The 23,448-nt window shown below is 38.0% G+C and overlaps 1 protein-coding gene across 1 annotated transcript; it reads left to right on the top strand.

Annotated features, from left to right (window-relative positions):
• Positions 1-1,007: 1,007 nt before the first annotated feature.
• On the top strand, positions 1,008-18,028 carry LOC128608406 (MORC family CW-type zinc finger protein 3-like). The gene is made up of 18 exons (XM_053626066.1): positions 1,008-1,100; positions 3,230-3,302; positions 3,911-4,043; positions 4,223-4,446; positions 5,094-5,247; positions 5,534-5,681; positions 6,626-6,754; positions 6,879-6,998; positions 11,550-11,647; positions 11,846-11,941; positions 12,353-12,475; positions 12,597-12,671; positions 12,820-12,859; positions 13,818-13,883; positions 13,959-14,048; positions 17,375-17,453; positions 17,537-17,594; positions 17,680-18,028. Exons 1-18 carry the CDS (start codon positions 1,062-1,064, stop codon positions 18,026-18,028), a joined length of 2,094 nt encoding a protein of 697 aa, XP_053482041.1. The 5' UTR covers positions 1,008-1,061.
• Positions 18,029-23,448: the final 5,420 nt, after the last annotated feature.

Here is a 23,448-nt window from a genome sequence, read left to right as displayed (position 1 = left end):
CTTACAGTTACAAAGACATGTCCTTGTGCAGGATCACCTTCGCACCAGCATTGATCCCCTCTTCTCCCATTTCAACGTATAAGAAAAGGCAAAAAGTAATATAAGATATATAAGAATATATTTATAAAATATAACACATTATGAGGAAGAAACATAAAATATTATTTAACAAGGTCTGCCATTCAGCCCTCTTAACTGTAAGAGCATTGTCAGTATTGTACAGCAGTTGGGGACAGTAGTTAGCTTTCAGATGTCAGATATAAAACAACTTTTTGAGTCACAGTGCCAAACTACTGGTATTATATTTGGATCCTTCTTTTTCAGCCTGAAGGACTGGCATTTATTTAATAGTCAGATGGTACAGCCATATACTTGGTCAGAGGATTTAGGAATTTCTTTGAGAAAGGTTCATTGTTTTTGTTCTTTTATCATAGCTTCAGTTTGTATACTTACTTTGGTTAGTGACTTAAACTGTTTTATTAGGTATTGACAGATTTCATTAACAGGGAATGATGATAGGTGAAGATTAAGTTGGTATGCGTGTACAAAATAAAATTGTCTATATGTATATTTGTCTGCTATGTATCTGTTTAAACACTGCTCTAATGGCGATATAAAGAGAGAGAGATACCCATTTACTAATTCATAGAACCCCTTTACACCTTTTCAAGTTCGTTATACATTTTTCTTTTCAAGCATCGTGTTCAGACATTGCAAATCATCAGTCTGAAGGTTAAGGGTTACTTAGATTTTTGCTTCTTCAGCATCAAAAAAAAGTCTAAACATTAATCTTATTATTAAACTCAGAAACAATATAACTGTCTGGTTGTGATCATAATAAAAGGCAACGTGAAAGGTGACTTAATTCCCAATGAGATTTCTAACCAATCACTGACTGTAGAATTAGCATCCACTCTTTGTGGTGAGTCATAGGGGTGGAGTTTCATTAAAGTCAGTAAAAAAGTTGATGCCTATTTCCTGTATTTCAAAACTGCTGAAGAGTCTCCTGATCCTTCATCAGAAGCTCACTTTGGAACTGTTGACAGCAGATTCATATAAAGATGGAAACAGTAACAAGTAGAGGAATACCTTTAAGCTCGGTAAGTCCTTATTTAATTAGGTTAAACTATAACCAGCTATCTTTTTGTGTACTGTAGCAATAAATGTTGAAATTAATTCATATAAAACAGGTGTAATTTTAATTTCATATTAAACAGGTGTATTTTTCCATTAATTCCCCTGCACATTTAATTTGAGATGTGAAAACTTCAGCACTATGACATCAAGATAAATAATTGAGTTAATTAATGATAAATAAGTGAATTTTGTTAAGTAAAATGGTTTGAATTGAACAACTGAAGCATACCTGTCAGGTTACAGTTTCCTTTCTCTAAACCTTGTTTTGCATAGGATAACTTTCACTTTCATTTCATCATTACTGTACTTGGGAAGTGTGATTGTTGTTCAGACAGGAACAATCAGCAGAAGCTATGTGGTGGGCTTTTAAAGTCTAGATGCAGTATGTATGCAAAGCATATCTGCAATGTAAGAGTGCGCTGGTCCATTTAAAGCTTTTAAAACCAACAAAAAAAAATATCTTCTCAATCATTCAATTAACTAGAGATAATGAATGGAAACTGAAACTGGAATAATATGATTCTTCTTCTTTGTACCTGAAAATAAATGAGCTACAGAATTTTGAACTGGTTGTAGATGTACAACAGATGACAAATGGCAGATGTCAGAATATTTTTTTCTAGTTCACAAAAGAAAGGGTTTTGAGCCGAAGCTGCTTTTAACAAACTGATTTACTTGTCAAATTTTAGTTCTTAGTTAAACCTTAAGGTTGACTCCCAAGTGGGACAACAGAAAAGTGTTTGCCCTGTTCATCAGAATTCATGAGTTTGAATCCTGAGGATGCTACAGTCGTCTGTGGCTGGAAGCCTCTCTCTCCTCTGTCAATCACAGTGATACTAGCTAATCATGGGCATCTGTGAGCTCATGTTTGCAGAAGAGGACAGACACACTCTCCTCCAAGTGTGTTACGTTGTCCTGTGATGCAGCATGAGAGGCAGTTTACAGATATGGCTAGATAACTTCAATTGTCTCAGAGGAAGCAGATGTTAGCCTTCTCCTTCCATTGGTTGGCAGCTGTTGTGTGATGGACGAAGCTGGTTGATGGGTGGGATTTGGTAAGTGACCAAATTGTGAAGAAAATGGAGAAAAATAAGGTTTTTTGCTTGGTATGTGACAAAGTGTATGAGAACCCAAGTTTCCTAAAAAGTACATTTGGGCAGACTGAACAATGTGACCTGTTTTGTTTTCATTTAGAAAAAAAATACTTTTAAAATTACAATTTTTAACATTGACTACTCACTGAGCATCTTTAGAAAGTAGAGGCCACCAGAGATGTCAGAGAAAGATACAGCTGTATGTTTATGTACAGTGTAATGATATCATGTTTATGTATAGTTTGTTCCAGTGAGAGCATGTACAAGAAAAAAAAAAAAAACACGTGGGAACCTCAGAAGTGACCATGGTGGTTAAGGAAAAGTGGTTGCCTATGTTGAGACAGGAAAATTAAATTGAGTACACTGCTCCAGGCACTCGCTGAGTAGAGTATGACCTACATTGTCAAAAGTGGCACTTGAATAGAGTAAAACCAGAATGGTGCGACGAGTAACAGGTCATAGGTCACATTTTAAGTTTCTGTACTTTAAAAAACAGACTGGAAAACTTCATTATTTCATTATTTTTCATTATTTAAAAATTATATAAATTGATTATTGATTATGTGGAGTTGTACTAGACTTCATATGAGAAACTGTATATTATCTGAGAAAGAGAGAAAAAAAATTAAATCAAAGACTATAGTGCATAATTAACCAAAGGAAAGGTCAATAGTTAAAGGTTTAATGTAGGATCTACAGTATTTCAATCTTCATCATTCACTCATCTTCCACCTTTGATCAGTTCTCATGTAAAACAAAGAAAAAAAGAAGAAAATCCACATGCTTTCACTATCATTTTGTCATTTTTTAAGCAGGTTAACTTATATATTTTTCTCAAAACATTTTGAGACTTTGTAAAAGAAATGAAAAATGCTACTAATTGCCCTTTATAAATCTGTAAATCTAGAGCACTAAACAAATATTGGAACATTTATTCATCATTTATAGCAGCTTTATGTGTCATGGTACTTAATTATCATATTTGTTTCCTCCTAAAGATCAGTCCACGGTACTTGCACACAAACTCCACTAGCCACACCTGGCCCTTCAGTGCTATAGCAGAACTGATCGGTGAGTCAAAACTGCTTCTTTATTCTTCTTTCCTTCATCCAACTGATTACTGAACCCTTTTTCATAAAGAGTTGAAATCTTCTACTGGCAACGTTCTAGCTGCTTGACAAGGACAGTTCTAGAGATTAACCCTTAGGGAGGATGTACAATATGCAGAAAACAAGGAAATAAAAATACTTTTGCATATGAATACAAGAAGAAGTAATTTGTGCATATGCTTGTGCGTGCACATACATATGTGTATGTGTGTGTGTGTGTGTGTGTGTGTGTGTGTGTGTGTGTAAAGTTAACTGGTATTGTGGGTAAACATCAGTCACTTACCCCCAACAATGAAACACTGAAAATGGGGTCATGCAATAGACTGGCATTTGTTCCAGCGTGTATCCCGGCCTCGTTACCAGTGTTCCCAGGATAGGCTGTGGATCTACCACTACCCTGAACAGAATAAAGAGGTTATGGAAGATGAAATGAATATTAATTATTTTGTTTTTGTTCAAGGTTAACTTAGGTTTATGCTTTTTAGAGCTAAAACATGTAAACAGAAAGGCAAACTGTGCCTTAGTAACATTGGATAGTATCAGATTTGTCCTGTTTTGTTTTGTTGACAGACAATGCTTATGACCCAGATGTCAGTGCAGAACAACTCTGGATTGATAAATCAGTGATCAAAGACCAGGACTGCCTCATCTTCATGGATAATGGAAATGGCATGGATTGTGACAAGATGCACAAAATGCTCAGGTAGGAGTGTGTTCATGAAGCCTGTGTTATCCTTTAGAGGGGAATTAGATCATCTAGCAATTCACTTTAACTACAAATTTGTTGATGTGTAAACAGTGTATAGTTTCTCCTTTTACTGACAAAGCCCTCTCTCTCTCTCTCTCTCTCTCTCTCTCTCTCTCTCTCTCTCTCTCTCTCAGTTTTGGCTTCAGTGATAAGCAGACAATAAAAGGCCATGTTCCGGTGGGTCTTTATGGTAACGGTTTTAAGTCGGGCTCCATGCGCTTGGGGAAGGATGCCATCGTGTTCTCAAAGAAAGACGACACCATGTGTGTGGGTCTCCTGTCACAGACTTACCTCAAGAAGATAAAAACACAGAATGTCCTAGTGCCTACTGTCATGTTCACCAACACCGGACAGACTGATATCCTTTACTTAGAACCAGAGAGATAGATGGCTATATTTAATAGGAATGGTGGATAGAAGCATTGAATATAAAATTGAATATAAAATTATATATATATATATATATATATATATATATATATATATATATATATATATATATAACTCTGGCACTGACACCTCTACTCTGCGCACTTTGCTTCATCTGGAACTCAATTAATGGATCTTGAATGGTAGCACTACTTGTATTGTTCTCTGCTTGATATATCACTTTGCTTGTATTTTCTCATTTGTAAGTCGCTTCGGATAAAAGCGTCTGCTAAATGAATGAATGTAAATGTAAAATTTATAATGCATTTATAACTGCAAGAGATAAGATTATTAAAAAAAATAAATTAAACAATGTATAGTCAACCACATAACCACTTAAACTGTTACATTGTTCTTCATTTTCTTCATTTTATATTATAGCATATTATGCAGTAACTGCGATGACTTGTTCAGTGTATATAGTAAAACTAATATGAAATATATGTAGTTATGAGGGTGAGGAATGTGCAGGAAATACTGGGCCTGCCCGTGGGATAGGAGTATAAAGGTAAATTGATGCTTTCTGAGAATTTAAAGGATCCTCTGTGTAGTTTGGTCCTTAACCTCGCTGCTCACTCAGTGCTTCACCGGAGCATGCAGAGTGTCTTCATGATATCCTGACACATTCTCTGTTTAACACCAAGGAAGAACTGCTGTCTGAGTTCAGTGTCATTGACGGATTGTGCACCAACTCAAGCGGAACCCGCATCATCATCTGGAACCTACGCAGGTGAACATGCCGAGAGCTTGATTTCTTCACTTCTTCCTAAGGATGTGATGGAATACAACATTTTAAAGTAGTAAGGAAGTCTAATATAGTTATACAGCTAACATTATGCAATAACATTATAGTTTTCATATCATATCATTATTATAGTATGATATAAACGTGTCATGTCACTTGAAATGTGCTGCAAAAATGTTTAGACAGCGTAGCCTACCTTATTTTGCTGAGGACCACGGGCAATATTGTGGGTTGTCAGAAATGATATACATCACCAATTATTCTGCTACAGAACACCTTCAGAAGAATTAGAATTTGATTTCATGAAGAACCGTCACGACATCCGGATCCCTGTTGATGTGTACGGGAGAACCGGGGAGACAAACAAGCGGCAGGCAGCAGGTGGTGTGTCAGTGCCTGAGAGTGAATATTCACTGCGGGTGAGAATTTTAACAGGAAATATTACATATATTATATATGACTATTATATATGACAATACGAATATTGAGTTATTGGAGATCACTGGCTGAGTTCACTAAGGTAAGAGGGGTCATTTCAGAAAGCAGGATTTCAGACTTGCTAGCATTAAAATAGATATGTCTTAATTAGGCAAAAAATACTTGTGTCCTGGTTGTACACATGGATCTAAGTGCAAGTTGCTATTAGCAATTAAAATCATAAGGCAAACTGTGGTCAAACAGAAAGATTGAACATCAGACAAACATTTCAATTCAGGTCAATAAATGTCAAAGTGAAAGGAGAAGTCAGAAACAATACTCAAATCACACAGAAAAGGCAAAATGTCATAAGGAGAGAAACTCACAAGGAGTTATGGAAACCGGTCAAGTATACAGTGGGTATAAAAAGGGTACACACCCCTGTTAAAATTGCATGAAGTAAAATTTTATGAAGTAAAAAAACAACAAGATGTATCGTGTCAGACCATTAATTTGGTGAAACAATGTGAAGGCCATTATGACCAAGTGGAGAAAATGTGGCACTACAGTGACCTTACCAAGAACAGGATGGTGCTCCAAAATTTATGAAAAGTAATCAGGGAAGCTGCCAAGAGTCCTATACTATTATTAAAGAAGCTACAGGAACATCTGTCAAATACTGGTCACTCGTTGCATGTGACAACAATCTGTCATATTCTTCACTTGTCTGGGCTAAGGGTTAAGGTGGTTAAATGGAAGCCCTTTATTCAAAGAAAAAAAATGCGTGATTTGATATGCAGGTGAGTGAGAATGTGTTAATATCTGAACTGAATTGAGATTTTGCAGCAGCTCCTCCTCAAATCTCCAGGTGCAGTTTAACTCAGGAGTCAAGAGTAAGTTTAAACACTAATCAAGTCTGTTTGTTAATTTTTTTTTCTTGATTCAGGCATACTGCAGTATCTTGTACCTGAAGCCAAGAATGCAGATTATCATTCAAGGGAAGAAGGTGGAAACTCAGTTTCTCACTAAGAGTCTAGCAAACATCTGGACGGACACATACAAACCTGATTCTGTTGTATCCTTATGCCAAATATTACAGCACCAGAATGTAAAAATATACCCAATGATGCACAAGTACGAGCTACTTATTAAATTATTCAAATATTTTAAATGCCCTGATCCTTAAGTCTTTGTCTCAGAATAAGGCAATAACAATCAGATTTGGCTACAACACCAAGAGCAGAGAGCACTACGGATTGATGATGTACCACAACAACCGTCTCATCAAAGCCTATGAGCGTGTCGCCTGTCAGCGCAAGGTGAGGATTATACATTTTATTTAATGCTTAATGTATTTTATATTCTTAAATCATTTGCATACAGGAACAGAATAGAGAGAGAACAAATCAAGAATAGAGAAATAAACACATATTCAGTGGGGGAAATAAGTAGTGAATGCATCAACATTTTTTTCAGTAAATATATTTTAAATGAGGCTATTCACATGAAATGTTCAACAGACATCAGTATTCACTCAAGAAATCCATAAATATTAAGAATTCACAACATTAAAGACAACATTACATACAAGACCTTGTCTGGAACAGCACCCTCCTACCTCAACTCTCTCCTGAAGGCTTACGTTCCCTCACGCAATCTGCGATCGATTAGCAACCGACGCTTAGTAGTGCCTACTCAGCGTGGCTCAAGATCCCTTTCCAGAACCTTCACACTAACTGTTCCTCGTGGTGGAATGAACTTCCAACCTCAATCCGGACCGCAGAATCTCTCACCATCTTCAGAAAACAGCTAAAGACCCACCTCTTCTGTGAATACCTAACCAACTCATGAAAAAAATAAACTAAATAAATAATAATAATAAAAAATTGCACTTACACCTCCACTCTGCGCACTTTGCTTCTCTAGAACTTAATTATAAATCTTGTACGGTAGCACTACTTGTATTGTTCTCTGCTTGATATATCGCTTTGCTTGTATTTCCTCATTTGTAAGTCGCTTTGGATAAAAAACATCTGCTAAATCAGGGGTTCCCAAACTTTTCCAGGGCAAGGCCCCCTAAATGGCATTAACATTTGACCGATGCCCCACTTTTGCAAGATGTCTTTAAAACACTCAGCAGACTTCTGAATATACCCCCCCCCCCCTTTTTTTTTATTAGTAATTACATCTTACATCTTTACATTACATTACATCAGGAATTGGTTGATTGTGTGTGTTTGATTGTGTATCTGAGAGTGAGAAAGAGAAAACAAACATTTAGTTATTTTTCACACCAAATTGTTGAGGCCCCCCGGGCGCCCCCAAGGCCCCCAAGGCCCCACTTTGAAAACCACTGTGCTAAATGAATAAATGTAAATGTATGTAAATGTAAAGTCCATAAATAAAGATATGTGTAATAAAGTGGAATGACCCGGGAAAAAAGTATTGAAAATGCCAAGTAAATGCCAGGTCTCCAAGGCAAGGTAAGGCAAGGAACCTATCTGTGCAAATTAATATCAGCTGGGTTAGTAAATTGATGGTCTATAAAAAGGCTTTTTGTTATCAAGGTGTCACACAAGACACATCTCATGATGGGTAAAAGCAAAGAGCTCTCCCAAGACCTTCGCAACCTTATTGTTGTGACACATATTGATGTTTGATTGAGGCTTCCAGTAAACAACATTAGGGCCATTATTTGCAAGTGGATGCAACATCACTCCGTCATCAACCGGCCAAGCACAGGAGCTCCTCGCAGGATTTCTGACCAGGGAGACAGATGAATAGACAGAAGAGTAGCCCAAGAGCCAAGGACCACTTGGAAAGAGCGCCAGAAACACTTGGAGGCAGCATGTACCATCACCACAGAGAAAACAATAGGCAATGCACTCCACGGCACACGCTCACCCCGCAAGACTCCATTACTAAAGAAAAGGCATGTCGAAGCTTGTTTAAAGTTTGCTACAACTTATTAGGACAAGCCTATTGATATACTGGGAGAGTGTAGTCTGGTCAGACGAGAGCAACATTGAACTTTTTGGCTGTCATACTACACGCCATGTTTGGAGAAGAAATGGCACTGCAAATCATTCAAAAAACACTATAACAACAGTGAAGTTTGGAGGTGGAAGCATCATGGTGTGGGGCTGTTTTTTATCACATGGTACTGGCAGACTTCATATAATTGAAGATGAGATGTGGGTGGAGCTTCCAACAGGACAACGATCCAAAGCATACAGCAAAGGAAACTCTCAATTGGTTTCAGAGGAAAAAAAAAACAAGGTTTTAAAATGGCCCAGTCAATCACCTGACTCGAATCAAACTGAACAAGATTTAAAGACAATATGTTTAGAAGAACGGGTCAAAATCACACCTGAATACTGCAGCCGATTAATTTCTTCATACAGGAAGCGTCTTGAAGCCGTCATTACAAACAAAGGCTTCTCCACTAAGTATTAAATAAATTTCAGTTAACGTGTTCAATACTTTTTTCCCTGTGTCATTTCACTTTATTGCATATAACTTCATTTATGGACTGTAATGTTTAGATTTCTTTATATGTGTGGATTTCGTGAGTTAATACCAAAGTCTGGTGAAAATTTCATGTGAATAATCTCATTGGAAATATATTTACAGATTTTTTTTTTTTGATGCGTTCAATACTTATTTCCCCTGCAGTATTTACTTTATATTTGATGAACTTCAAAATTAGCGAAAAAAATTGTAATTGTTTGTGTGCTAAAGTGGACACCCTTCAAAACAATCTCAGAATCTAATAACTCATTAGACATTAATTGACTCATTTGGCAAGCCAAGAATTTTCATTAGAAATAACAAATCCAGAACATAACAAATGTGCTGACTCTTTAAACATAGTACTAACACTAAACAAGTAAAACTCCCAAATGACAGCAGGGACCTGCATGAAAGAGTCATCAGAAGAAAACCGTACATACGACTTAATTGCAGAAGTCAATGTCTGAAGTATGCAAAACCACATCTATATAGATAAGCCAGAGGCATTCTGTAAACATGTGCTGTAGATTGATGAAGTAAAAATGTAGTTCTTTGACCACAATCAGTAAAAGGTATGTTTGGAGAAAAAAGGATTAGCATTTAATGAAAAGAACGCTTTGCCAACTGTTGATATGTGTTTATTATGTTTTAGAGTTGTGTGGCAGCCAGTTGCACAGAAAATTCCAGTAAATTCATTCCAGTAAATATAAGAAAATTCTGGAAACAAATGTGACCCAGACTGAAATCTGAAGCTGAAAAGAGATTGACTTCCACAACATAACTGATCCAAAACATACCTCGAAATTCACCATGAACTACTTTAAGAAATGCAAACTGAAGCTTTTGGAATGGCCTTCATAAAGCACTGAATTAACCATTATTGAAGATCTGTGAAAAGATCTTAAACGGGCAATCAATGTCTGCCAAGGGGGGTATTACTAAATACTGACTTTGTAGGGTGTCCAAAATTTTGAAGAATAAAAAAAGTAGACCCTTTTAGAATAAGGGGTTTAGAACCCTGTTTAGAATATGGGTGGTGGCTTCTGCCCTATTCTTGATCTGACAGGACTGAATTGTTTAATGAAAGTCCTCTAAGTTTGCAAGCTAAAGTTGTTGGACATTGCTCCTTCCATGTAGCCATGAGACTGGTTCACAGCTTCAGCTCTGAGATGTTGGTGGGTTTCCTCACATGAACTGTTTGCTTCAGGTTCTTCCACAACATTTCTATTGGATTAAGGTTAGGACTTTGACTTGGCCATTCCAAAACATTAACTTTATTCTTCTTTAAATGCTCTTCGGTAGAATGACTTGTGTGCTTAGGGCATTGACTTGACTTGCTGCATGACCCACTTTCTCCCAAGAGTTTCCGTGTATATTTTGCTGGTATAATTCAGAATTCATTGTTCCATCAATGATGGAAAACCGTTCAGGTCCAGATGAAGCAAAACAGGCCCAAACCATGATACTACCACCACCATGTTTCAAAGATGGGATAAGGTTCTTATGCTCTAATGCGGTGTTTTCCTTTCTCGAAACATAGCTCGTCTCATTTTAACAAAAATGTTCTATATTTGTCTTATCTATCCACAAAACATTTTTCCTGTAGCCTTCTGGCTTGTCCACATGATCTTTAGTAAACTGAAGAGGGGCAGCAATATTCTTTTTCAAGGGAAGTGGCTTTCTCCTTGCAACCCTGCCTTGTACATTATTGTTGTTCAGTGTTCTCCGGATGGTGGACTCATGAACATTAACATTAGCCAATGTGAGAGAGGCCTTTAGTTACTTAAAGGTCACCATGGGTTCCATTGTGACCTCATGGTCTATTACATGACTTGCCTTTGAGTGATCTTTGTTGGTCTCCACTCCTAACAATGGAGGGTAACAGTGGTCTTCAATTTCCCCCATTTGTACACAATCTGTCTGAAAGTGGATTGGTGGAGTCCAAACTTTTTAGAAATGGTTTTGTAAACTTGTCCAGCCTGATGAGAATCAACAACTCTTTCTCTGAGGGCCTCAGAAATCTGCTTTATGCCATGATACACAAACAAATCTGATGATGTTTTAGGTTATATTTATGCAGATATATAGAAAATTCTGCTCAGCTGACTAATCAGAGGTTGGGCCACTGCACATACTTGCACAAGATGAAAACCTATTATGGGTAATTACAGATTATAGCTAATTGTGCTTGAGCACATGTAGACCAATATGCAAGACTACTTACTGTATATCAGGGCCTTTCATCATGCAAGAAAATACATAATCAGATTCAGTTCAGGGGTAATTTTATGAAGTAAACAAAACAAAATTGTCTTTTATTCATGATATTTAGAGTGGTTGTTATGTTCTATTACCAGGCTGACGGAAGAGCAGTGGGAGTTATCGGGGTAATTGAGTGTAACCACCTCACACCAGTTCACAACAAGCAGGACTTTGATAATACTGAAGACTACAGGTGTGTTTGAGTAACATGTCCAGATGACCTATGACTTTCAGGAGTGCAGGAATTAATTATCTATATACAAATGCTTGAATATAGAATGTATACAGTATGAGTATTATCTTAATTATCTTAAGACCACTGATATTTTAGATTGATAGATTTTTTTTAAATCATTGACATAGTAAAGTATGCTATTTTGTGTCTGTGCAGGAAAACCTTAAAGAATGTAGGTAATAAGCTCGAGGAATATTGGAAGCAACAGGTATATGTATATGAGCTTAAAGCTAACTTCACTGAGGATACTGTGTAAGTTTAAAAGTCTCTCTCTCTCTCTTACTCACTCACTCACATGGCCAGGTATTAGTTTGCTGGCCAGAACTATGAACCTCAGGTATTTTCTTTTTGGTTGTGTCCATAATTTGAGTCACAAAGTTGCTGGAAAATATTAATGGTAATTTGGACACATTTTGAATATACTGTCAGACAGGTGGGAGCAGTAGTCAGATATAAAATACATTTCTAATAATATTCAATATAACTTTGTTAAAGTCTTAAACTGCTATGGGCACAGATCAGATATTACAGGTTTCCGGGTTGCGACCATTAAAACAGAAGCAACACTGTTTGTGCGCTGACACATCCTGTGTAAAAGGCCACATTCATTAACATGGGAGCACATTTACATAACTATTAACGCATGATTCTGTGGACTCACAGGCCAGATCAAAGCTGTATTCAGTGTGATAATTGTCTGAAGTGGCGAAAACTTCCAGATGGCATTGATCCTAAAATGCTCCCTAAGAAGTGGTTCTGCCACATGAACTCTGACCCTCAATTCAGGTGTGTTTGTGTATCTCTTTACCTTCTTGCGTGTGTGTGGGTGTTTGTGTGTGTGTGTGTGTGTGTGTGTGTGTGTTTATTTGCTCATGTATGTGCTCATGTATGTGCTTGATTCTCACAGGAGTTGTACAGATGAAGAAGAGCCTGAGGTTTATGATTATGAACAACCCAGAAACCAGAAAACCTACAAACAACGGTGAGAAATGAATCCTCTCATTTCCAATAAATATTTCTACCAAAGTAGACTTCCAGCTTTAATTTGAGGATATTTACATCCAAATCAGGTGAATGTTGAAGGAATTACAGCAGTTTATGTGTAATCTTGTGTATATGTTTTGAAACAGTGAGCGAAACCAGAAGTTGCAGCAGGAGAACATGAAGCAGGTGATGACATACTGTTTTAACAAGGATTGAGAAAAAAACACTACTTGATAGTGATGACTATGTACTTGGTAGTACACAGGCTATCTAGTTTTTTGCTATAAATCATCTGAAGTAAAAAAAGAGAGACTATTTCCAAAAGATTATTTTGTGTTGTATGTGATTCCAGAGCTTTGCAAAAGGATGTGAAACAGAACAATGTTCTCAACCTCCTTTTCTGTATTCTTGGTTAACCATTGTGGTTGTTTAAATATATGAGATTGGTATGATTACCTGAGAAGACAATTAATCCCTAAACTCCACCAAATTATGTCTTTGCTAATGATAGGAATAATTGTGTGGGTTGTTGTGCATTGATTTTACAAGATGAGCCCCAGGAATTATTTTCTTTATTAAGTCAGCTTGTGTATATCTCACACTAAATTGTTTCAGAAATTGAAACAAAATCTAAGATAAAAACAAAGGTAACCTGAGTAAACACAAAATACAGTTCCCTTTTAAAGTTAACTCCACATTACTTTAGCTGAATGCCATGGGAAACGCCCTCGCGCGTGTCTGGTATCTGAAGCTTATGTAACCTGCCATGATGAGGTGATGTTGCAATGAAGCACGCCGCATGATATATATATGGCACCTGTGAACCATGCCGTCAGCCTTATTATTGTCAACTGCATGTCAGTCGTTTGTGTAACGCTCTGAAAAAGACATTTCATTACCTCTTTTTCTTTAAAAAAAAGATAAAGAAAAATCTCAATTTCTGTCCCTTTAGAATAAGAGATGAAAAAAGAATGAGCATGAGAGAATTCATGAAGTGTGATACACCTTGCTCCCGTTTCATCGGGGTTATACTTTCTGTGTGAAGTGTTTAGAGGTGGAGCATGCCAAGCATGCCACAAGTAAGGCATTGTGAACGCTTTACAATTAGGCAGCTCCACTCGTGACTTGCCCTCTTCTCGGCCAGAGTCAGATGGGTTTCAGAGCCTCGCCGATCTGGGTGAGCCGCTACCAAGGCAGCCAGCCGGCTCAGGTCCTGGAGATCTTGTATGGATCTGGAAGAGGGCCATAGAGGAATGCTGCTCTATCTCTTGCTCTGTCTTCCAAGTCTGGGTCTCTGCCGGACTTTGGAGCTCGCAGCGCGACTCCTCTTTCCTCTATGGAAAGCCAAAACACCATCTCTGACACCAAAGAGCCAGTAGGAGGAGCCATTGCACCAAAAACAGAGAGCAGCTCTCAAGCATTTAAAGAGCTGCTTGAGGTGATTACTAGGGCACTTGAAAAACTAAATCTAGACTGGGCCAGGGAAGAGGAAGTGGCTCATAGCAGGCTGGATTAGTGCTTCCTCCCCAGTGAAAATAAATCTCCCTCACACCAAAGAAAACTCCCCTTTTTTCCAGAAGTGCATGATGAAATATCACGCTTCTGGGGAAACCCATGCACTAGCCGTGTTTATAACCCCACGGTGTCTGATTATTCTGCCATCGTGGGGAGTGAACAGCACAGCTACTTAGCTATGCCGAAGGTGGAGGAGGTGCTTGCGAACCATCTCTCTCCATTGACAGCAGGTAATTTAGGGGGATCGGCTCTGCCTTCCAAGCCATGTAAGGCCACCTCAGCATTGGTGGGCAAAGCCTATGTGGCAGCGGGTTTTACTTGTGGTTCACTGCGTACAATGGCAGTGTTGCAGGCCTACCAAGCAGACCTGTGGAGTGAGCTCAACAGTGGGGATGGAATTGGGAGTCTTAAATATCAACTACCAGGGAGGGTTACGTTCACACCCCCTGTTCAGGCAGGCATAACTAATTCTTCTGTGGGCAGAGGGAAGGTTCTTGTCAGTGAGTGCAATGTACATTCTGGGCAACTGGAATGTGGGGGCAGACATCCTGTCAAGGCAGGGGCTGAGGCCTGGGGGTTGGAGGCTCCACCCAGAAGTGGTGGAGTCCATATCACGGAGGTTCAGCCAAGCAGAAGTGGATGTGTTCGCCTCTGAGGTGACAACACTGCCTGCTGTGGTTCACCCTCACTCCTCCTGCACCATTTGGGCTGGACACCATGGTGCACGTGTGGCCGAGGTCGCATCTAAATGCTTTTTCCCCGATCGCTTTGCTCCCACAAGTTCTAGCGAGAGTTCGCCAAAACCATCTACGTCTGCTGCTAGTAGCACCTTATTGGCCAGCTCGAATATGGTTCTCAGAGATAATGTCCATGCTAGATGTCACTCCCTGGGAGATTCCCATCTGCAGGGGTCTACTGTCTCAAGCCGGAGGGCTGATTTATCATTTATAACTATGTAAACTGTGGGTCTGGCCCCTGAGGGGCACCAACTCATAAATTCTGGTCTCACAACTGAGGTTGTAGAGATCATGTTGAACACTAGAGCACCATCCACGAGGAAATTGTATGCACTCAAGTGGGTTACTTGCGGCTTTTTGACTTGTGGTGTGAGGAACATCAGCTAGACCCAGTGAACTGCGCAATAGGTACAATCCTGAAGTTCTTATAAGGACGTTTCTCAGCTGGGTGGGCTCCTTCTACAATCAGGGTTTATGTGACCAACATTTCAGCCAGCCATGCCCTTGTTGATGGAACCTCTTTGGGGCAACATCCTCTAACTTTGAGGTTCATGCGTGGTATCAGGCAGCTGAGGCCTATCTGCAGGCCGCACATACCTTCCTGGGACCTTCCTGTGGGCCTGGAAGGTCTGTCAGGGGTCCCATTTGAGCCCTTAGAGTCAGCCTCTGAGAAGCTTCTGACTTTAAAGGTAGCTTTTCTGCTGGCCCTAACATCTCTCAAGCGAGTAGGAGATCTACAAGCTATCTCTGTTGCCCTTTACTGCCTTGACTTTACCTCTTGAATAGTCAAGGCCTTCCTGTATCCTAGGCTGGATTATATTCCTTAAGTGCCTACATCTGCTGCCCAGCCAGTAGTGTTGCAGGCTTTCTGCCCTCCTCCGTTCCTCACACCAGAACAAGAGAGAATGCACCTGCTGTGTCCAGTAAGGGCTCTCTGTACTGCTGGTCTGCTTTGGCGGTGACAGTAGTGTTGATGCTCTGTCAAAGCAGCACATCTCTAATTGGACAGTGGAAGCAATCTCTATCGCTTATGAGGTACACAGTCTCGATATGCCTCTGTGCATAAGGGCTCATTCCACTAGGGCAGTCGCCTCCTCGAGGGCTTTGTCCAACAGAGTATCCTTACAGGTCATGTGTTCTGCTGCAGGGTGGTCTACGCCACACACATTCATTCAATATTACAGCCTGGATATTCATTCCACCCCGGGCACGAGTGTCTTTCCATGACCCTGGGGCTTGAGTCTTTTTGAACAGGCCGTACCCTCGGTATGACGGAGTGGGTATTCTCGTTCCCATAATGTTATGCTAAACACAATGTGGAGTTCCCTTTGAAAGGTAACGTCTGGGTTACGCATGTAACACTGTTCCCTGAGAAGGGAACGAGGCATTGTGTAGCTTTGTCATACCAGGGCATGCCTGTGAATTGAGTCTTTGCTTCAGATAATTGAGGCTGATGGCGCGGTTCACTGGTGCCATATATATATATATATATATATATATATATATATATATATATATATATACACATACATAAACATACATATATGTATCACGCAACACACTTAATTGTCACGTCACCTGAACACGGCATGATTTTACACAAGCTTCAGATGCCTGTCGCGTGTGAGGCTGATCTCATAGTGTTATGCTAAACGTAGTGTCTCGTTCACTTCTCAGGGAACAGGGTTACATGCGTAACTGAGACGTTTTTTTGAAAAGCTAGCCTAGTATCAAAGACAGACTATTTCCATGGGTGCAAAATGACTAAAGTGTATGTCTTTGCCTAGATTTAGAACTAATTAGGTGAGGTGTTGTGTATTGCTTTAGAAAGATGAACCTCTATCTTTTCTTTTAATTAGTCAGCTCTAGTTATTTATTGATTGTAGAGGACTGAAGCTATGAACAAGGAGGATGCTCTGCTGTTGAGGAAAGTTCAGGGCCTTGTGTGTCAGCTGTTATATAGCAGCATTAATTTCATTTGAAAATACTACTACTACTGCAGCACTTCCCTCAGTTCATAGCAGGGCATCATGCACCCACACATTCACACAAACATGGAGAACATGCACAGAAACTCCTCCCTGAACTCAGGATCTAGCCTGGAGCTAGAGCTGTGACATTGTGCTGCCAAGCATAAAGATTTTCTGAGGTTGTGCATTATCCCTATATTAGCTAGGCTTTGAAATAAATTCACTTAAACATTATATAGAACGGTCATGGTGGATCTACAATGTGGTATGATTTTAGTGAACGTGGTGATAGAAATATGCACAGTTAAAAGGAAAATATGCATAATAAGCATCACTGTGTATAGAGATAATGTGTTAAGGATCTTTATGGATTCATAATTACAGAATCTATGAATTACAGTGTGAGAATTGCTTGATTAATCAAATATTCACAGTTTTCGATAATTCCATATCCTTCATCTGCATGTTTTTCCGCTCAGCAGAGGCCGTCTAGTCCCAAGTCATCCTACCAAAAGAAACCCAGCTCTGCCCTTATTTCCTCTTCTCACACAGGGGCAGGTAAAGACCTATTTTATCTACATGTGTATCCGTCTGTATTTATTGTTTACAATTTTATTGTAACTTGTGTTCTAATCCTTTAGGCTCCAGACCTTCTGTTAACACTTTAGTTGACACTCAGCTCCCTTCTACTCCTGCAAGGTACTCTGTCACTCCCTCTCATGCACCTTCACAATAGCGAGGCATTATGAGTATCCTGAATGATTTAATTTCTCCTTCAATTCAGGCAGAAGAGAGCCCTGGACTCAAATCAAGAGAATCCAGATAAAAAGAAAGCCAGAAGAATAAATTCTGGTCACATTCCAGATAGTCTGCCAACATCCACAGTCTCATCTGAGACTTTTTGTTCACCTGCCATGTTCCCCCCTGATAGTGGTGCTAATGAAGCAGAAAGGAAGGATGTTGAAAAAGTACTGAAGGATGATGGTAATGGTGTGATTGACAAGAGTACAGTGATGAAGCAGCAGAGCAATGAAATCACACAGCCCACCTTTGAAATTAAGTACCTGCAGGCCATGCAGAAAATAAAGCAGCTCCAATCTCTGGTGAGAGACCAAGAAAAAGAACAAGACTAGCTAATGGATATACTAATGTTGTAAATGTTAGAAGGGAAAATGCAACCTAAACCTAAATGCATATAACCTAAGTAAGTCAAAATAAAATGCATTACCAGATGAGGTGTGAGTTTGTTTCATGTCCTATTACTGAAATTCTGATCTTGTCCTTCCCTCACACTCAGGTGGAGAATCTAAAAAATGAGAAGTGCAGTTTATTGACCCGCTGTGAGAGCCTGGAGAAAGGTTTAGAGAGGATAAAGAGAGAAACTGAAAAGGTGATTGTACGTGTAGAAGATCAAGGGGTCCTATTTCCTATTTCCTATCATGAAAAAAGTGCTGCAACTTCATCGGGAGCCTCCAACTCAGGAAGAAGAACAGACTTTGGTACACAGCAGCATGAGACACAGGACAGACCAAAAATAGGACAAGAAACCAGTAACCCACAATTACTGTTTGCAGGTAAGATATCTAGAAATTCTAGCACTATGCAAAACAGTCCAATTATAATACAATCTGTATTATATTTCTGTACGACGAGACAGTTTGCGCAGTTCAAAATGATATAAAACTGTAGATTATCTGGCATTTGAGACAGAAGCCATAGTCTTGGTCTATAACACAAGAACTCAAATAGAGTTTCCCTCTTTCACAAGAACTCAAATACATTTCCCCTCTTTCAGAAGAACTCAAATAGAGTTTCTCTCTTTCACAAGAACTTAAATAGAGTTTTCCTGTTTCACAACAACTCAAATTCTTTCTTTTAGCCCCAGATCAAGAGAACGTCTCCTGGTCACCTTAGTCCCTGCGCTGGACCTACAGCAGGTGAATTATGACTACAAAGCCATCGATGAAATTCTCACTCAGTTTGTAGATGAGAAAGAGTCAACGTCTGCATAGCAGAAGAGCAAAACCTTTTAAAGCACATTAATCATTTGGTTGGTTAATGCAAAATTACTTAACACCCAAGTTCTTAATATGCCTGACTCTTACATATACTTTTGTTTTGAATTATTCTTGACTAGTCATGAAGATTTCAGCAGCTACTATCACTTCAGAAATGTTTCTTATTAATCATTTACAACATTTATCTTTGTTTAGTTTTTATTTCTTGTATTTAAACGTAAACATTGGTATTTTATAAAAATGTGCAAACTATATTTTTAGATATACAGCTCATGTGTAGGCTTTAAGACTTCCTTTTTTTCTATTTCTTTTGAATCAGCAATTGTTTTCAAATTCTATGCTTAAAATGCTTAGAGCAAATTCTATGCTGTGTGTGTATATATAGTGTCTGTATATAACATTGCATGCAAAGTAGGGACAAGAAACAACATGTAAATGAGACTTTAGTGGTTTCTCAATAGCACTAACAAGTTCAGATCTCGTACACAGCACACATGTAATTATGTCTCAAACAGAAACACAAATTAAAGGTGATAAGACTCTTTTAATCAAAAATGCAAATAGTTACATTTGAAAGCTCTCATTAATAATACAAACATAATGAAAACTACAAAAGCAACTTTACATAACATATATTTCTCAGTATTTTGAGGATATTGAGACAAAACCTTGAGGAATAATTATTAAAATAATAATATAATAGAATGGGCTTATTCAATTTTACTCAAATTTAGCAATTTTAATATCTGGCCTTTGGTTGTATTCATTTGCACATGCAGTCACTGTTATTGGAGTAATTCTCAGGCTTATTAAATCACACTGACAATGCTGAATTAATCCATTTGTAGTTTGCACCACTCTGTATTTGACCTTTTTAGTTAGCACTCAAATAGCATATTCATTAAGGCAAACAGAGGTGGTATTCTGCTCATGTTAGACATAATCCTCCACTGACTCCTGTTAAAAAAAATCAGTGTGCACATTTTTTAGGTGTTAGCAAGTTTACACACGTTTTTACACAAGCAAATTTTTCTATATCAGAGTCTCAGTATACCGCATTAAGATTATGATGTTCTATGTGCTCTTTGTCTGTTGGTTTCTTTTCTGTTTTCTGGTTGTTTTTTTGTAACTCAGTGCAACTTTGGTACTTTGAGGTTTTGCTGTCAATGTGTTTTCCACAAATTAAATCAATGAAGTATGGCAAGATAAATGAGTGCCTTAGAAATAATAATAATAATAATAATAATAATAATAATAATAATAAATTACATCTTACAAATCAAATGCTCTTACTCACTCTTACAGTAAAAACTTTCAATTAGGATTAATGCACAGCAATGGCTCTAATGGATTTATTGCCCCCTAGTGGTTGATACAAGAATATCAGCAAAGAATGTGTGCTTATTATGTGATTGTCTCTAATATATATTTTATGTAATGGATATTTAGAAGTGCAAGGGGATGAATTGGCAATAATATTTGACTCAACATATATTATAATAGCATAAACGTTTATACAAGATGAAATAATATTGTCTAGTGATATTAAATAGTGTAGAGGTCGTTTTATTATTCTTATACTTATACTTATACTTATTATTATTATTATTATTATTATTTGATGGTGAAAAATCCTTGCAGTTTTTTATGATCTCTGTTATTTTTTCTAAATACACTATAAATGATTATCTTACACCTGTGTTTTGTCATTTTTAATGGAAAAATCATTACCTTATCACAATAACATTTTGATACTACTCAGAGAAAAGGTACCATATTGGTTCAAAAACTGTATTTTAATAACTCTATCTGCATTTCATTGTGCTTTTCTTTATTTCTGAATTTGCACTGTTTGCAGATTTTTTTTCAGATGGATTGATTACAGCATTAAAAAACCAAAAACAAACAAACAAAAAAACAGTGACATAGGACAGAAGAAAATACATGCTGCCCATAGTCAGAAAACAGTCCAAGAGTATATTAAGTGAGTATATAGAACTTCTTACATAATCAGGTGGCTTCCCAAGGGTCAGCACTATGTTTGTTTATTGTAAGAGTATAGTATCTACATTAAATACACTATTAGTTAACCCCTGCATGTCTTGCAATGTTTAAAATGCGTTATAAACTGTGTGTGTGCAGTGTGTGATGAGTTGAGATCTTGGAATTACACATGTGATAATTCTGTGAATGTTTAGAAAATTTATAAGGAAGGCAATCCAAAATGAAACATTTTGGGCAGTATTAGTCGATTAGTGTTAGTGTAGAATTATATAAATGTTTATTTATTGTGCATATATTTACATTTCGAAACTAGACGTTTTCTGTTTAAATGGTCATGTTGATGTTAATAATTTGTGCATTCAGCTGAGGGGTGAAACAGTTTTAATCCCAACAGTAGGGGGTGTGAATGTCTCCTTTTGCAACTCCTAGAACTTCAATATGAAAAGTATTTACTTTCCTGCTATTATAGCTTTAGGACTGCAATTACCGTAAACAGTTCTGCACTCAAGTCTCCATCAGTGAACAGTGGAGAAGTTCAACAAAACAGACTTCATGTAAAAACTGTAATGAATTTTCCTGGTTACACAATTGCATTATTTGACCATGTAATATTAGGACATTTATAGAAGGGATTTATTTATTTTTAATCGCACTATCCGGTGTCACCCAGATGAGGACCTGTTCCCTTTTGAGTCTGGTTCCTCTCAAGGTTTCTTCCTCATATCGTCTCAAGCAGTTTTTCATCACCCCTGTCGCCTCTGGCTCGCTCATTAGGGATAAATTTATACATTTAAAATCTATCCTGAATTTATATATTTCTGTAAAGCTGCTTTGGGACAATGTCCATTGTTAAAAGCGCTATACAGATAAAACTGAATTGAATTGAACATAGGTCGCTGGAACGTGCATCAACGTCGCCGCCATATTGGTCCAGGCAACTTACGATACAGCAACTCGCCTATTATTATTAATATGTTTATATTATTATTATTGTTATTATTATTATTATTATTATTATTATTATTATCATCATCAGCAGCAGCACATAAATGTTTTAATACTGTAACTGTAAATGTTTTACCGGATCCATAAACTGGATTATCTTTGTAATTGTCTGTTTTGGAGTGTATCTGTATGCTTTTATTGCTATACATATATAGAAAGCAGACTGACTGCCAGTGCCTCACTATTTCATTTGTATTTGCCAATTTTGCTTCATTTTCTCAATGATGGTCAATTATTAGTACTTAAAGATTCACGATATTTTATAAGAATTAATAATTTTCCAAGTCTAACTATAGAGATTCTAAGTAACTGGAGACAGAAGTATTTTGTATTCCACGCAGATCATAAACCATTGAAATTGGTTGAGAATTGTAAACGTTATTGTGCTTTTTATCCAGAAAAACCGTTCACTTGTGTTTGTTTATAGGGAAGTCTTGCCCGGATCAATATGGCGGACGCGTTGACGTATCGAACCAACGGGCCGAAGCAGCCAATCAGGCGTCTGTGTATTTATATGTCTATTTGGCACGTTCATCACTTGGGACAAACCATTTCATGGGGGCGCTAAAATTATATGTAATTTGTCTTACGTTTTATTTTTTTCTTGGGTGTAACGCGTTACTGTAAACTAATTACTTTTCCTGATAACGCAGTAATGTAACGCATTACATTTTAAATGTATGGAATTTGATTACAGTTACTGATGTCAATAAAATTATTGTTAAGAAAACAATATTAAGTAAGATGCATTTTTAAAATAAATCACGTTTTGCTCGAAGATTTTTTCTTGAGCCACGAATAATTCTCCACTCGGAGCGGTTCGTTGCTACGTAACTGAACGTCAGTAAAAGAAGACGGTGGAGTTGTAATTTTATATCTTCAGTGAACAGAGGCGAGACCAATCAGACAGGGTTTACAGGAAAATACACATGTAGACATACTCGTGTCTTCTTGGCTGACGGATCTCGATGGATATACGCTGATTTTTATTTAAGCAGTAAGAGTTGAAACTGAAACAGAAACATCCTCTGATGCTGAGCAGGAAAACAAGGCGTGTAAATGTCTAGATGAGTTCCAGTTTACGTGAACATGATCTGAGCGGAGCAGAAGGAAAGATAATGTACTCTACATGGCGCTGTAGCAGCTAAACCCATACAGTGATAGCTTAGCTGTGCCTCCTCTCAGCTAGCGACACCAAACTAGCCTAGTGAGAAAAGTTTATATTTTATCGGTCCGGTAGTCAAGCACACAGGGGCTTAGTAGTTAGCATGTTCGCCTTGCACCTCCAGGGTTGGGGGTTTGATTCCCACTGCTCCCTGGTGCGTATGGAGTTTGCATGTTCTCCCTGTGCTGTGGGGGTTTCCTCCAGGTACTCTGGTTTCCTCCCCCAGTGCATAGTGTATGAATGGGTGTGTGAAATCACTCAACACTGTTGTGAATACAATTCAAGTTTTTTGTTCTTCTTTTTTTAATGTAAAACCTCGCGATCTGGCATCCCAGTGAAAGCGGAAATAGTCATGTAGTGT

This window comes from Ictalurus furcatus, chromosome 6 (genome assembly GCF_023375685.1).
Source record: "Ictalurus furcatus strain D&B chromosome 6, Billie_1.0, whole genome shotgun sequence".
Lineage (NCBI taxonomy): Eukaryota > Metazoa > Chordata > Actinopteri > Siluriformes > Ictaluridae > Ictalurus > Ictalurus furcatus.
Note: the sequence above shows the minus strand (reverse complement) of the source record. Positions and strands in the feature narration are given on the sequence as shown.

Excerpts from the sequence above, each read along its gene's own strand:
- LOC128608406 (XM_053626066.1), top strand. The coding sequence starts at position 1,062 with ATGGAAACAGTAACAAGTAGAGGAATACCTTTAAGCTCG. Across the intron at positions 1,101-3,229 it reads GAGGAATACCTTTAAGCTCG|ATCAGTCCACGGTACTTGCA; the intron begins GTAAGTCCTTAT and ends TTCCTCCTAAAG. Across the intron at positions 4,447-5,093 it reads CACCAACACCGGACAGACTG|TCAGTGCTTCACCGGAGCAT; the intron begins ATATCCTTTACT and ends CTCGCTGCTCAC.